General features: G+C 56.0%; 3 protein-coding genes across 3 annotated transcripts; 1 reads left to right on the forward strand and 2 right to left on the reverse strand.

Moving 5' to 3' along the window:
• Positions 1-217: 217 nt before the first annotated feature.
• BDP55DRAFT_724136 (uncharacterized protein) lies at positions 218-1,978 on the forward strand (the record flags this gene model as incomplete). The annotated part of the gene is made up of 1 exon (XM_060578854.1): positions 218-1,978. The coding sequence occupies one exon, from the start codon at positions 218-220 to the stop codon at positions 1,976-1,978; it is 1,761 nt and encodes a 586-aa protein (XP_060435270.1).
• A 763-nt stretch (positions 1,979-2,741) lies between these two features.
• On the reverse strand, positions 2,742-7,118 carry BDP55DRAFT_268238 (ABC transporter). The gene is made up of 3 exons (XM_060566398.1): positions 6,467-7,118; positions 5,139-6,404; positions 2,742-5,088 (listed from the first exon to the last, which is right to left on the reverse strand). Exons 1-3 carry the CDS (start codon positions 7,017-7,019, stop codon positions 2,849-2,851), a joined length of 4,059 nt encoding a protein of 1,352 aa, XP_060435271.1. The 5' UTR covers positions 7,020-7,118; the 3' UTR covers positions 2,742-2,848.
• Positions 7,119-10,466: 3,348 nt separating this feature from the next.
• Positions 10,467-11,762, reverse strand: BDP55DRAFT_627220 (uncharacterized protein; the record flags this gene model as incomplete). The annotated part of the gene is made up of 3 exons (XM_060571725.1): positions 10,467-10,754; positions 10,800-11,342; positions 11,406-11,762. The coding sequence occupies 3 exons, from the start codon at positions 11,760-11,762 to the stop codon at positions 10,467-10,469; spliced, it is 1,188 nt and encodes a 395-aa protein (XP_060435272.1).
• Between the last annotated feature and the right edge of the window lie 632 nt (positions 11,763-12,394).

Consider the following 12,394-nt stretch of genomic DNA (forward strand, 5'->3'; position numbering starts at 1 on the left):
AATATCTGGGAGGGGGAAAGTCAACATGGATTTATCTCCATTTACTTCGCCCAGATCCTCAATTGGAGGGGGGCCACCTGCACTCAACTCAGCTCCTCCTCTTTCTCTCTTTTCTCACCACGCCTCTTCTCTCTATCTCGACATCTCTGCACCTTCAATCCTCTCTACCTCTATTTCTCTCTTCTGCTCTGCATCCTTACCATTAATCCTGCCCATAATGTTCGCCTTTGATAGCTTCATCAACTCGCAGTACGCTCGATATGATCCAGGAGAGAATTTGACGCTCTATCAGTACGAGGCTGTCAAGCCATATGGCCTGCCTCATTATGACGATCCCCCGGACCTGACTGTTCCAGAGGCACATCTTCGGAAATTCGACCCCAATGCCTTTCACAACCCCAAAACACAAGGCCACCTTCAAGTCATCAAGTCTCTATCAGGTGGCATAGGCTGCGGCGCTCAAGTCCTTCTGTGCAGTGTTGTCAAAGCGCCCACCGAATACAGATTATCCCACGCCCCGTTCCCAAAGAATCCGCACCAAAAGCCCAGCTTCGTCGTCGCCAAAGTGTTCGATCCCATGTTCTTTCCGGGCGAAGATGGACTCGTCTCCGCACTGTACGGCAACGATGTTCTCGCCGAGCAGCTCCTGAGTCGAGAGTCTGGAGCGTACGAATACCTCTATGAGAGAGGCAAGCCCGAAGCCTCTGCATCCGACTCCAAGGCCACCAACAACACAGTCACCGGTCATCCCAATCTCATCCCCCAGTACTACGGAACCTGGGCAATCAGGTTTGCAATGGGCAAAAACAAGTACAGGTGTGCCGGTTTAGTTCTAGTCGAGTACATCGAAGGTCATGCGATAGAAGAGCTTTGCGAAAGGGATGAGGAGACTGGTTATCTCCTTCCCGCCACCGAAGAAGTCATCTTCCATAAGTTCACTGGCTCAACAAGCAATACTCGGGAAAAGAAGGCAAGGCTAACCGAGCATTTCCGGTTGAAGGCCTTTCGTGAGATATTGCACCAACTCGTGGTCCACATGCACATTGGCGTCGAACACGCCGACTTCATCCCGGCAAACGTCTTCATCACCCTTCGCAACCACGGAGCCGCCACTGGTGTACGCGAGCTAGATGAACCGCGCCCCGTCTTGCTCGATCTCACCCTTACGAAGGTATGGCGCAATACAAAGTCGGCTCAAGGCCCTGGCAGGGAGCAGCACTGTCTCCAGTGGCTGCCCCTGCCCCCTCACCCGATGGAAAGAGCATCTCCCAAGGGTATGGAGCTTTACATTGGCTGGTTCGACGCCGAGTGGTCGGAAGCGAGGTTTGACGAGTGGCTGGTGCAAGAGTTTGGTCCTCTGGAGGAGGGCTCGGAGGAGGGCTCGGAGGAGGGCTCGACTGGAAAGTACTCTACGTTTGCGACGCTGGATAAGTTAGAGGCCGAATGGATTAAGAAGAGAGACGAGGATAAGAGATTGAAGATGAAAGCTCAGCAGGACGAGGCAATCAGGGTCGCGGGTGCTCACCACCCGCAGAGTAACACGTATGAGAAGCCGCAAGAGGAGATGAAAGCTCAGCAGGACAAGGCATCCAAGGTCGCGGTTGCTCACCCTCAGGATACTGGAGCGACTTCGGGCTGGAAGAGGCTCTTCCCGATGGTAGCCAGCCCGACGTCGTCAGCGACATCGAGTGACAGGCCCTCTTCACGCTCCAACTGGCGCACTCAAGGCTCACGAGGTCGAGCGAAGCCTCCCACCGCAAGCCGTCGACAGCAGAATCGATCCAGCGCGTCGTCCTCAACGGAAAGTGGCGAAGATGGCATCCCACGCGAAATATACCAGAGTCTCCGGGACGCTCAACTCGGAAGCACCGAGGCTAGTTTTGCTTCTGACTCGCCCTCCCCTCGGTTTGGGACACCCCGCTCGGCGCAGAAACCAGTGGAGGACGACGAGGAGATGGGTACCATTGAGGAGGAATAGGAAGATTACGCGAGTAGGCTAGGGAGAGGGATTGGATTGGATTATGCTGGATCGGATTAGATTGGGTGGCCATGCTCGTGTTGTCTCCAGATTGACAAGTTTTTGAGACGTGTGTTTGGTTTTTTTTTTTTTTTTCGAAGGGGGGGGAGAGGATTTTGAGAAATAGAAACACAACACCAAAAAGAAAGTACAGTCATCAGTGTATCGTCTTTTCCATTCCCGTTCAAAAAAACAAGTGCATTCATAAAACGCGTGGCACAGCAGCCATCAAGTCCATCTCCTCACCGACGCCACCCACCGCCTCGGCCAGCTTAGATCGTGAACTCAAACTCAACGTCCTTATCATCACATGCAAGAGGTTACAATCCCGACTGGGCCAGAGATATGTCAACCAGCCACACTCCAGTCCCATCCAACCAAGGGCAACTGCCTAAGCATCATATCCCCAGTGCCTTGCTCGCCCCCGGCACCCATCACTACGCAAGGCAATCACCACGCACAGTCACACTGAAAGCAACGCAAGCGTTTGAAAAGATTGGAATTACTTCTAAGCGAGTCGGTTTACCCGAGTACCCACGGAGGGGAGTCTATTCTCTCAACCCTGCCCAATTAAACCAAAGGCTACATACAACACCCCGACATTTCTCATCCATCTAACCTCCTTTTCGTTTGACGGCGACGACCGCCTTTGACAAATCTCTTTCGTGAACGAGTAAAAACGCCCAATGATGCAAGAAAAAAAAAGACATGGACCAGTGTCATGATCCGGATATCTCTAGCGACGACGCAATGAAGTCTTCCGCAAGCAAATACAGCTCGCGATAAAACAGGCAAACGACTTTTCCCACTTCATACACACCACGCATATGTCTAGCTGTTCTTCTCCAGGGACTGGAGGTTGACCAGCTCGGCATAGCGGCCATTCTTCTTCATGAGCTCGGCGTGCGTGCCTTGCTCGACAATGCGGCCCTGGTCAAAGACATAGATGATGTCGGCCTTTTGAATGGTGCTGAGACGATGCGCCACGGCAATCGTTGTGCGGCCCTTGGCGGCCTTGTCGAGGGCAGCCTGGACGACGTGCTCGGACTCGGAGTCGAGGGCGGACGTGGCCTCGTCCAGCAGCAGAATCTTGGGATCACGGATGAGAGCGCGGGCAATGGCAATACGCTGCTTCTGACCTCCAGAAAGAAGAGCACCCTTGCTTCCGACCACCGTGTTGAAACCCTCGGGCATCGAAACAATAAAGTCGTAAATGTTGGCCTCGCGACACGCAAACTCAATGGCCTCGTCGGTGACCTCTGTGTGGGCACCGAGCAAAATGTTCTCCCTGATCGTGCCCTGGTACAGGGTGGGCTCCTGGCTGACGAGGGCGATGAAGGAGCGGTATTCGTTGACGTTGAGCGTGCTAATTTCCTTGCCGTCGACAAAGATGGCGCCGGAAAGGGGGTCGTAGAAACGCTCGAGAAGGGCAATCGTGGTGGACTTGCCGCAGCCGGACGCTCCGACAAGCGCCACGTACTGGCCGGGGCGAATGACGAGGTTGAGTCCGCGGAGGACGGGCTGCTCGGGTCTGGTCGGGTACCGGAAGTGGACGTCGCGGAACTCGAGGGTGCCGTCGACGGCATCGAGAGAAGCGCCCTCCTTGGACCAGGTGTCAATGGTCGGCTTGCGGTCAAAGAGGATCTTGAGCTCGTTGGCGGCCTGGTGAGCCTTGCCCATGTCGGGAGCAAACGAGAAGATGGAGCCGGCCGACTGGGCACCAAAGATGACGGCAGAGAAGCAGACAAAGAACTGGAACATGTTGTACTGCCCATCGGCAATGAGCGTACCACCGTACCAGAAACCGAGGGCAAAAGCCAGAAACATGAAGGACTGGGACGCGGCGAACAACAAGCTCGATTTGAGGATCGATATGAGGCTGGCGCGCTGTTGGATGGCCAGGGAGGTCTGGTACTGGCGGATGACGTCGTCCTCGCGCGTCAGCGAGGCAACGGTGCGGATGGCCGAGATGGCCTCGGATGCGTAACTCGCCGAGTTGGAGTATGCAGTCTTGGAGCGGCGCTGGAAGTGGGCGAGCATCCAGAAGCGGAAGAAACCACAGCCAATGAGGATCGGGATCGTTGCCGTACAAACGAGGGCGAGCTTCCAACCAATGGCGATGGCGAGCGCCAGCGCAGCAACCAAGGTTGTCGTGACCATGAGCAGGGTGCCAAGGGTGACGCCGCTAAGTCCGGCCAAGTGGGTGGTCTCGGTGGACAGGAACGAGGTGAGCGCGCCGGCCGTGTTGGAGTCCTTGTCGAAAAAGGCAACGTCTTGTCGAAGCATGGTGCGGAAGGCCTGGTCGCGAACGCGGTGGATGAGGCGCTCGGAGCACTTTGCAAAAACGATTCCCTGGATGACAAAGGCAATGAACTGGACACCGGCGAGCATCAGGTACATGGCGCTCCAAAAGTCGGAATCCTTCTTCATCTGGTGGAGAGTCTCCTGGGTAGTCTGCGGGGTGATGGGGACCGACAGAGTCATAATCTGCTTGGCGAAGAAGACAGCCTGGGTAGGGTTGCCGCCACCACAAATGATGGAGAAGAAGAGACCGATGAGCATGAGCTTCCACTCCTTTTGGTTGAAAGAGGCGATGAGCTTGATGAGGGTCCATAGACCGTACTTGGCCTCACCATCGTCCTTTCCGTTCTGGAGGGCGATGCTGGACAGAGACTTGGAGGTGCTTGTTCGCTGCAACTTGGCGGCCATGTTGTCTTCGGGGTCGGCAACGTAGCCCTTGTCGGAGGCGCGCGAGGCCTTGCGGATAATCTCGTCGTCTTCGGCGTCGATGGCTTCCTCCTCGGCAGCGTCCATCTCGTTGACGCGGGCAATGTTCTGGGCCGTGACGAGGTTGTAGTAGGCGCCTTGCTGGGCGAGGAGGTCGTTGTGAGTACCCTGCTCGACGATGCGGCCGTTGGACATGACGACAATGTTGTGGGCATCCTTGATGGTGGACAGACGGTGGGCAATGGTGATGGTGGTGCGGCCCTGGGAGGCGACTTCGAGAGCGGCCTGCACAACACCCTCAGACTTGGTGTCGAGGGCAGAGGTGGCCTCGTCAAGGAGCAGAACTAGGGGGAATTAGCAAAGGGCACTGCCGAGAAGCACATGGCTGACTTACTCTTGGGGTTGGACACGACGGCTCGCGCAATGGCGATGCGCTGCTTTTGACCACCGGAAAGGAGGAAACCGCGCTCGCCAACGTTGGTGAGGTAGCCTTCGGGGAGACCGGTAATGAAATCGTGAGCGTTTGCCATTCTCGCCGCCTCCTCAATGAGCTTCTTCTGCTCCTCCTCGGACGCGTTCTCGTGCTGGGTGCCAATGAGGCCGTATCGGATGTTCTGGTAGATGGTGGTCGCGAATAGTGTGGGCTCCTGGCTGACGAGCGCCATTTGCTGACGCAGCCAACGCAGGTTCAAGGTGCTAATGTCGTGGCCGTCCAGGAACACTGATCCGTGGACGGGGTCGTAGAACCGCTCAACGAGACCGACAATGGTACTCTTGCCGGAGCCCGAGGCGCCGACCAACGCCGTGGTCTTACCCGCAGGAATGGTCAAGCTCACGTCCTCCATGACGGTGACCTCTGGGCGGGACGGGTAAATGTGCTTAATGTTCTCGAGCCGAATTGTGCCTTCGACCTGCTCGAGCTTGGTTCCATCGTCGCGGGAGGGGTCCAGGGGAGAGACGCGGTCAATGGTGTTGTAAATCTTGGCGGCCGCCGCAATGGCAGTGGTGAAGGCCTGGACGTTGGGTGCGACATTTCCGAGGTTAAAGGCCCCAATCATGATGGACATCATGATGATGAGAATGTTGGACAGCTTGATGCCGTCGTCAATGAGGAACTTGCTTCCCTGCCAGAACGCGAGACCGTAGTTGAGGTACAGAATAGTCATCATCAGCGCAACCATGACGCCAATGGCAGACTTGACCTTGTAGCCAAAGAACTCGGCCTTTGTCAGGTGCGCATCGTACTGTTTGGCGAGGCGGTCCTGGGTGCCAAAGGCGACGGCGTTGCGGATGGAGCTAATGACCTCGTCGGCCAGACTGCCTCCGTGGGCGTACGACTCAATGGACTGCTTGCTGTACTTGACGATAAAGGTCGAGCCGCCTCCCATGCTCAGGAGAAGAGCGACGACGGTAGACAAGAGGATCAGGGTGAGCTTCCAGTAGTGGACGAAACCAATGACAAAGGCCGAGATGAAGGTGGCGATGGCGGCGAGCGTCAGGCCGACCTTTTCCGAGATGCCGTCCTGGATCAGGTTGGTGTCGGCGGTGATTCGGGTCGTGACCTCGCCGGCGCCCAGTTTGTCGAAGAAACCAATGTTCTGGCGCATGCAGCTCTGGAGGTAGTGCTCGCGAATCTTCGCGCTAATGTGCTCTCCCGTGTCTAATTTTGGTGTTGTGTCAGATTTAGACTCGCATCCTCCCGCCGGGGGTGCGCAAACTTACAGATGAATCCAACCGTGGTGATGTACTGGCACACAAAGACGCCAATGGCGAGGTAGACAAAGTACAAGACGAGGCTCGCCATCTCTGCGTTAAAGTCGCTCTGGGTTGTCTTGCCGGCAAAGTAGTCCTGAAAAGTGCCCTGCAGGTTACCAAAGATGACCGTCATGAGCGGCAGGGCGGCGCCGACCACGATAGACGTGAAGGCGGACAGGGAGAGGATGAGCAGGTCGTTGGTCGAAGAGTACCGGTACAGGGTCATGATGCCGGCCTTGACTTCGGGAGTGAAGACCTGACGCTTGAGGATCGCAGCCTCGTTGGCGGGCAGGTGCTCGTAGGGGTCATCGCTGGGGTCTTTTGGTGCGATAGCCTTGGAGTCGGCTTTTTCGAGGTTGTTGATATTGGCCGTCTGGTTCTTGGGCTGGCTCGATGTATCCACTTCGGTCGAGTCGCCATGGGACGATGCCCTGTCAGAGTGGCCGTTGCTGGCCGTCTTCTCAGCCACCTCTGTTGCCTTTTCGCTGGCCCCGGCGGGCTTCTCGTTTTCGACAGACATGTCGGCGGCGTGGCTCCTGGCAGAGCTGTGCGCAGTGTGTGGGGGAAAGCTTGTTGCGCCGGTATGCGCTGCGCGCAAGCTGGTTGGAATGCGCTTGTCGGGTTCCAATGTCGCTGGTGTGGCTTGTGTGCTATGGTTTGGGTAGGCTGGACCGACGACGAGATGCGAATCGTTCTCCCCCCAAATTACAATCAGTCCTATGGATTATGGGCAGACCAGTAAACAAAGAAGAATAAGAAAAAGTAAGTCAACCACGGCGAAAGCCAAGAAAGAATTTGCGGCGATCGGGGTGTCGGGATCGTTGTTGTCGCGCGCAACAATGGATCGGGGCAGGCAAAGGGCGGGAAAACAACAGATGTAGTCGATTTGGCGTCCCTCGACACTTAATAGAAAAGGACGAGGACGGATAGAGAAAAGAGGCGTTCCCAGTTCCCACTCGGGTTGCAGGCCAGGATAGGGATTAGTGGAATCCGTCGCGAAGGTGTGGACTGTGGAATTAAAAAAAAAAAAAGTCCCCAGGACCTTGGCGAGGGACGGACTGGGGTGTACACATTTGATATAGATGGACGGCGGGCCTAGCACGAGGAGGAGATGGGGGCAACCGGCCGGGACGAGATTCGACGGAATGCAACCGACCCGTTCTGACCTCGCTCTTGTCAACTTCCCGAACTGTGACTAGCTCGGTTCCTTGCGTACCTCTACCATGCCCGAACCGCGCCGCCTACATGCGTGTTTATCGTCCATCTCATGTTGACTCATTGGCCCGCCGCCCATCACCAGATGAGAGAAGGAACTTTGGTACGTTTGGGTATGAAGAGGTACCAAAAGTAAGTACCTAGTGCGATCCCTTCCCCGTTGGGCACGCCGATTTCGACACCGGTGTTAGTCACCCGGGAACGATGATGCACATGTAAGACTCTATAGGGCTTTGTTACCACATCAACATAGGTGGTGTGTACGAAGTGTATCCGGTTTACTCACATTGGCCTATTCAGTCTTGCTAGCTGGATTCGCAGGGCATCAAGTGCGAAGTGCGAGCTGCGAGCTGTGGGGCCGATGAGCAGCAGCCGCAGCGAGTTGCAACGCACTGATGATTGCAGCCAATCTAAGGTTGTGATACCGCAGCTTGCGCAGTAAACCAACACTGCACATCGGGTCTGCGCCGGGGTTCAAGAGCCAAAAGGGACCGGGATTCAACGGTTTGGTGCGCACTGCGACCTGTAACTGTTAGTGACTAGTACAAAAGTAGGTACGGAGTTTAGCACCCACGTTGTCGACGGGCCTCAGCAGTAACCCTAAGGCTCAGCTGTCTCCTTCTCCTTCTCCGCTCCTTCTTTCCTGTCTTGGTATGCTTTTGCCCAGGCCGCCTTCCGCGTGATATTCTGGGGAAAAGAGCCATAGAGACGGGGAGGCAAGTACAGAGTACGCACAGTACCTGCACGCACCTTCACAGAAAAAGGCAAGCACTGCGTCCTCCTTTGAATCGACGCTACCGCTTTTGTGGATCTCCTAGGCAATCCTTACGGAGTACTCCCCTTTCAAAGTTCCTCTCTCCTGTCTCTCAACCAAATGGGGTTTTCAGACTCGATTGATTACGATTGATCCCTCGTATCTCGCTTCATACACGTCCCCGATACGCCTCGAAGTATACGTGTAATGGACCAAAGTCAAAACTCAGCCTTTACCGGTCCCAACGCTTCCAACCAGCAATCGATTGTGTTTCGTCTGTATCCTCGACAAGCAATCCCAGCACGCCGGTCCAGCAATCGAGAAAGACCACAGTCTCGGAGAAGCCGTGCTTTGGGCTTGCAACCTGCACGTCATGTTCGGATCATCCACCGGCCAAAACAGCAGGCAGGAAGGCAGCTGCTGTCGAGGTAAGCACGAGGTCAGCACTGGCAAGCAGGTACCTGCGACACTCGGTAGGTACTACGTACACCCGTACCCACACCCGTCTTAACCCGTTCTGTCTCACCGTAGTCCAAGTCAGGCCCGTGTCTCGCTGCCGCCCCCGGTCGAGTCAGCCGGCGTGATAGAAGCCCAGCCCAGCGCCTCGCTTAACGACCTACGCCGCTACGCTCCCCCGCCAGTAATTCCATTCTGCGGCTTTGCCCCTCCCTCGGGTTTCTTCAGCAGTCCGAATTCCGATCCAGTTCATTTCCTTTCCACGGTCCCTTGAACAGCTTCTAGAACATTGCCTACCCCTTGCGGTTGCTCTTTCAGCTTGGAGGGGTGTTGCTACGTGTTACAGCGCTGAGCGAATGTACTCTGTACCCCGCCATACGCACCCACCGAATAATCTACCGATACACTTGTCTGATGATAAGGGCAATCCCTCTCATCTTGCGCCGCTTGTCCTAAGAATCCTGTCTGACAGTCTGAAGGTGACAAGGGTCTGGCGCGGGCCGGGTCTCTATCCCACCTATGTCCGGACCAGTCCTGAGGCGCCGGCGATAACGTCCCCTCGGGCCCCGATCCTGTGAGTCCGCGGAGGGGAGTGCGAGCGATTCAAAAGGGGGCTCAGCGGATAAACCGTAAACGACAACGTTGAGTTTTGAGGTCCGAGGTCCTTGGGGTCGGGTATCCGTGCCGGGCTGTCTCATTCCGGCGGCTGGACGATTACGACGCTTCATAAATCATTACTCTGCCATGGGCGCAGATGTCGTCGGAAACGAAATACGAAATGCAAGTGCTTACAATCCAAAAGGTACAGAGTTCAGACTGCAATTCGTGATGGCTGCCAGGAATGCGCTCCAGCCAATGATTCCTCTCCCAGTGTCGTGGACGGGACGATCTGGACTCGGCCAAAGTTCCCTGGTTCCCAGGAGCGGTGTGCTGCCGCGGCCACCTATTGAACAGCTCGTCTCAACCAGTTGTTGGTTTAGACGAGCTGCTGGATTTCAGACTTTGAAGGGTCCCCGCAGCCCTCTCACGCTCCCGTCAACAGGGGTGAGCCTTGGACGACGCGCCAAATGCTGTCATTGATCGTGGTCTCATGCCAGCACAAAGGCACGTGTAACGTTTGAATACGCGGGCTCGGATATGGTCTATTGAAATGATTACTAGGCAAGCTACCTGGACGATAGACAATGTCAGTCGGGCCACGGAGCATATGTCGCCGCCGTAGCTAGTGTACTTGTGATAGGGGCCTCACGCTAAACTGAATCGCGGGCGTAACGTATGTACTCTCTACCCGTACGGCGGTTAATTTGGCGCCGTCCCCCGATCGACCAGCCAAACCGTATCTGCTCGCATTCTCTTAGCAGATGCGAGCTGTCGCTTGTTTCAACAACCCACTATCCCGCGGCGGTCAGCAATCGTCGGTCTCCCGGGACGCCACAAGACACCGCCAAATTCTCCGAGCCCTACCCTGACCGGATGACTTCCACGGTCGTACCGTAGCACCGGGACGAATCAAACGTGGAGCGACAGTGCCACTTGTGCTACCTATGTCTCGAGGCGCGTGGAAGCCTGGTGCAGCACCACCACTTGAGCCTCAAGCACTGCTGTTACGAATTCCTCCGGTTTGCCTTCGCCGGCGCCGTCGATCATCCGCAGATAGTCTTCCCGCTTCAAGTCCCGACTGACGACGGGAACGTAGCCCTGACGCGCCAGGTAGTCCTGCTTCACCATGCGACTGGTACGCCCATTGCCATCGGGAAACGGATGAACGAGAACAAAGTAGGATGTCATCTGACAAGCCAGAATCAGCGGGTGCAGCGTCTTCTCCCGATGCTGTAGGTGCCAACATTAGAAGAACCTCTGCATGCAGGCCGGGACCTCTTGCGGGTACGGAAAGATTCGAAGACGGTTGCTGCGGACGCTGATGGGCAGGTTGCGATACTCGCCCAGCGGGACCCTCGATCCCCATGCCAAGTTGCCGCCTGCCGTTGTTGAACCTGTCCGCCAGGTGTCGTAGGCCGCCTCGGAGTCTGTGTTGACGACGGACACCACGGCGAGGTCTCGTACTTCGGCTTCGCATAGTCCTGCGGTACCAGCCTTGGCCGCCGCGTTCTGTGCGATCCATTGCGATGCGATGATGTGGTTCCGCGGCTCGTTCGTGGCTGACTCGGTGGCATCTGCGCCTGCTGCAGTAGTCGACACGAGTTTGGCAAGTTCGCTGCTGGACGTGGATGCAAGGTCCACTTGCTCGAGACCACTTTGGAGGCGGTCGACAATGCGGATCGCGTCCGTCACTGACAGAGGGTTGTTCTCAATCATGACGGACTGCTGCGCGTGTTCGGCAACCAGGGCTTTCCCCAGATCCCTTACTGGGAGTCTCGCTCTGAGGTGATCTATTCCGTCCAGCAGGCGCGTTAGTTTCTACTGCACATCGACGTATCCCATCTTGAGGCTATTGCCGGGCGTAAAGTAATCTTCCCATACCCTGCCCGAGCGCGCCAAGTTTTCGTACTCGATAGATCCTTTCTGCAGGCGGGCAGCAGGTTTGTAAGCTTTCTTGAGCAGGGCAAGACGCGCTTGCTGCGTGCCAGACAGAATGCGATTAGACATTTGCAAGGTACTCAGTAGGATCAGCAGTTTTGCAATGCTTGGATTCTTCCAAGTTTGGGGGGTATTGATCAAGGGTGGCCCTGGTAGATGCAATGTCAGGACAAGCGCATGGTGATTCATCTGGTGTGTTCTCGCCAGTAAACCTTTTCTCGAGTAATGGACGCAGAAGTGAACCTGAACGGCTCGAACCTTTGCGGCATGCGAAGCGCGCAAGGTGTGGGCGCTTGGCATGGAAATCCATGGGTCAGCGCTCAGCTCCAGAGTCTCTTGCCGATGGCATCGCCGTCTTCGGTGCCGATTTGGAGAGACCCAGGCATTGCACGAAGCTTGTTGCACGACTTGGCGATACCTCTTCTCTCGTCAGGAGTGTCTTGCCGTCGATCCCCTGGTAATGTCATACCTAGGGAACCGTTGAACGACGAGAGCGAGAATCGGTAAATAGTAGTAGAGAGCTGGATCAGCACGTCAAATGCCCGTGTCACGAACTCCCAGTGTCAACCTCGGACCACGTCCAAACAGGCGGGACGTCCAGAGGCCAAAGAAAGGCTCCACGAAGGCCCAGCGAGGACGGGGGGAGGTTCCTGAGCACGTCCTATCCCTTTTTGCTATGCATATGTTGGGGGGGGACCTGCATTATCTGATCTGATCTAGACGAAAGCTTCCTTGCCTCGATGAACCAAATTCAGATGCCGGGGAGAATTTCATGTTCCTCAAGTCTGGCTGACGCGTTCCTGCCGCCGGTCGTCGTTTGACGGCACGACACTATGAGCCCTTCGTGCCATCCCCCCAGCCCCAAAGGGGACAGCCGCGATGTTGGTGGGAATGGTATGGATCTGGGACCACAAGAAAAGACGAGTTGAACT

This window comes from Colletotrichum godetiae (genome assembly GCF_030913485.1).
Source record: "Colletotrichum godetiae strain CBS 193.32 chromosome Unknown BDP55scaffold_4, whole genome shotgun sequence".
Lineage (NCBI taxonomy): Eukaryota > Fungi > Ascomycota > Sordariomycetes > Glomerellales > Glomerellaceae > Colletotrichum > Colletotrichum godetiae.

Excerpts from the sequence above, each read along its gene's own strand:
- BDP55DRAFT_268238 (XM_060566398.1), bottom strand. The coding sequence starts at position 7,019 with ATGTCTGTCGAAAACGAGAAGCCCGCCGGGGCCAGCGAAAAGGCAACA. Across the intron at positions 6,405-6,466 it reads CACCACGGTTGGATTCATCT|ACACGGGAGAGCACATTAGC; the intron begins GTAAGTTTGCGC and ends CACCAAAATTAG. Across the intron at positions 5,089-5,138 it reads CGTCGTGTCCAACCCCAAGA|TTCTGCTCCTTGACGAGGCC; the intron begins GTAAGTCAGCCA and ends AATTCCCCCTAG.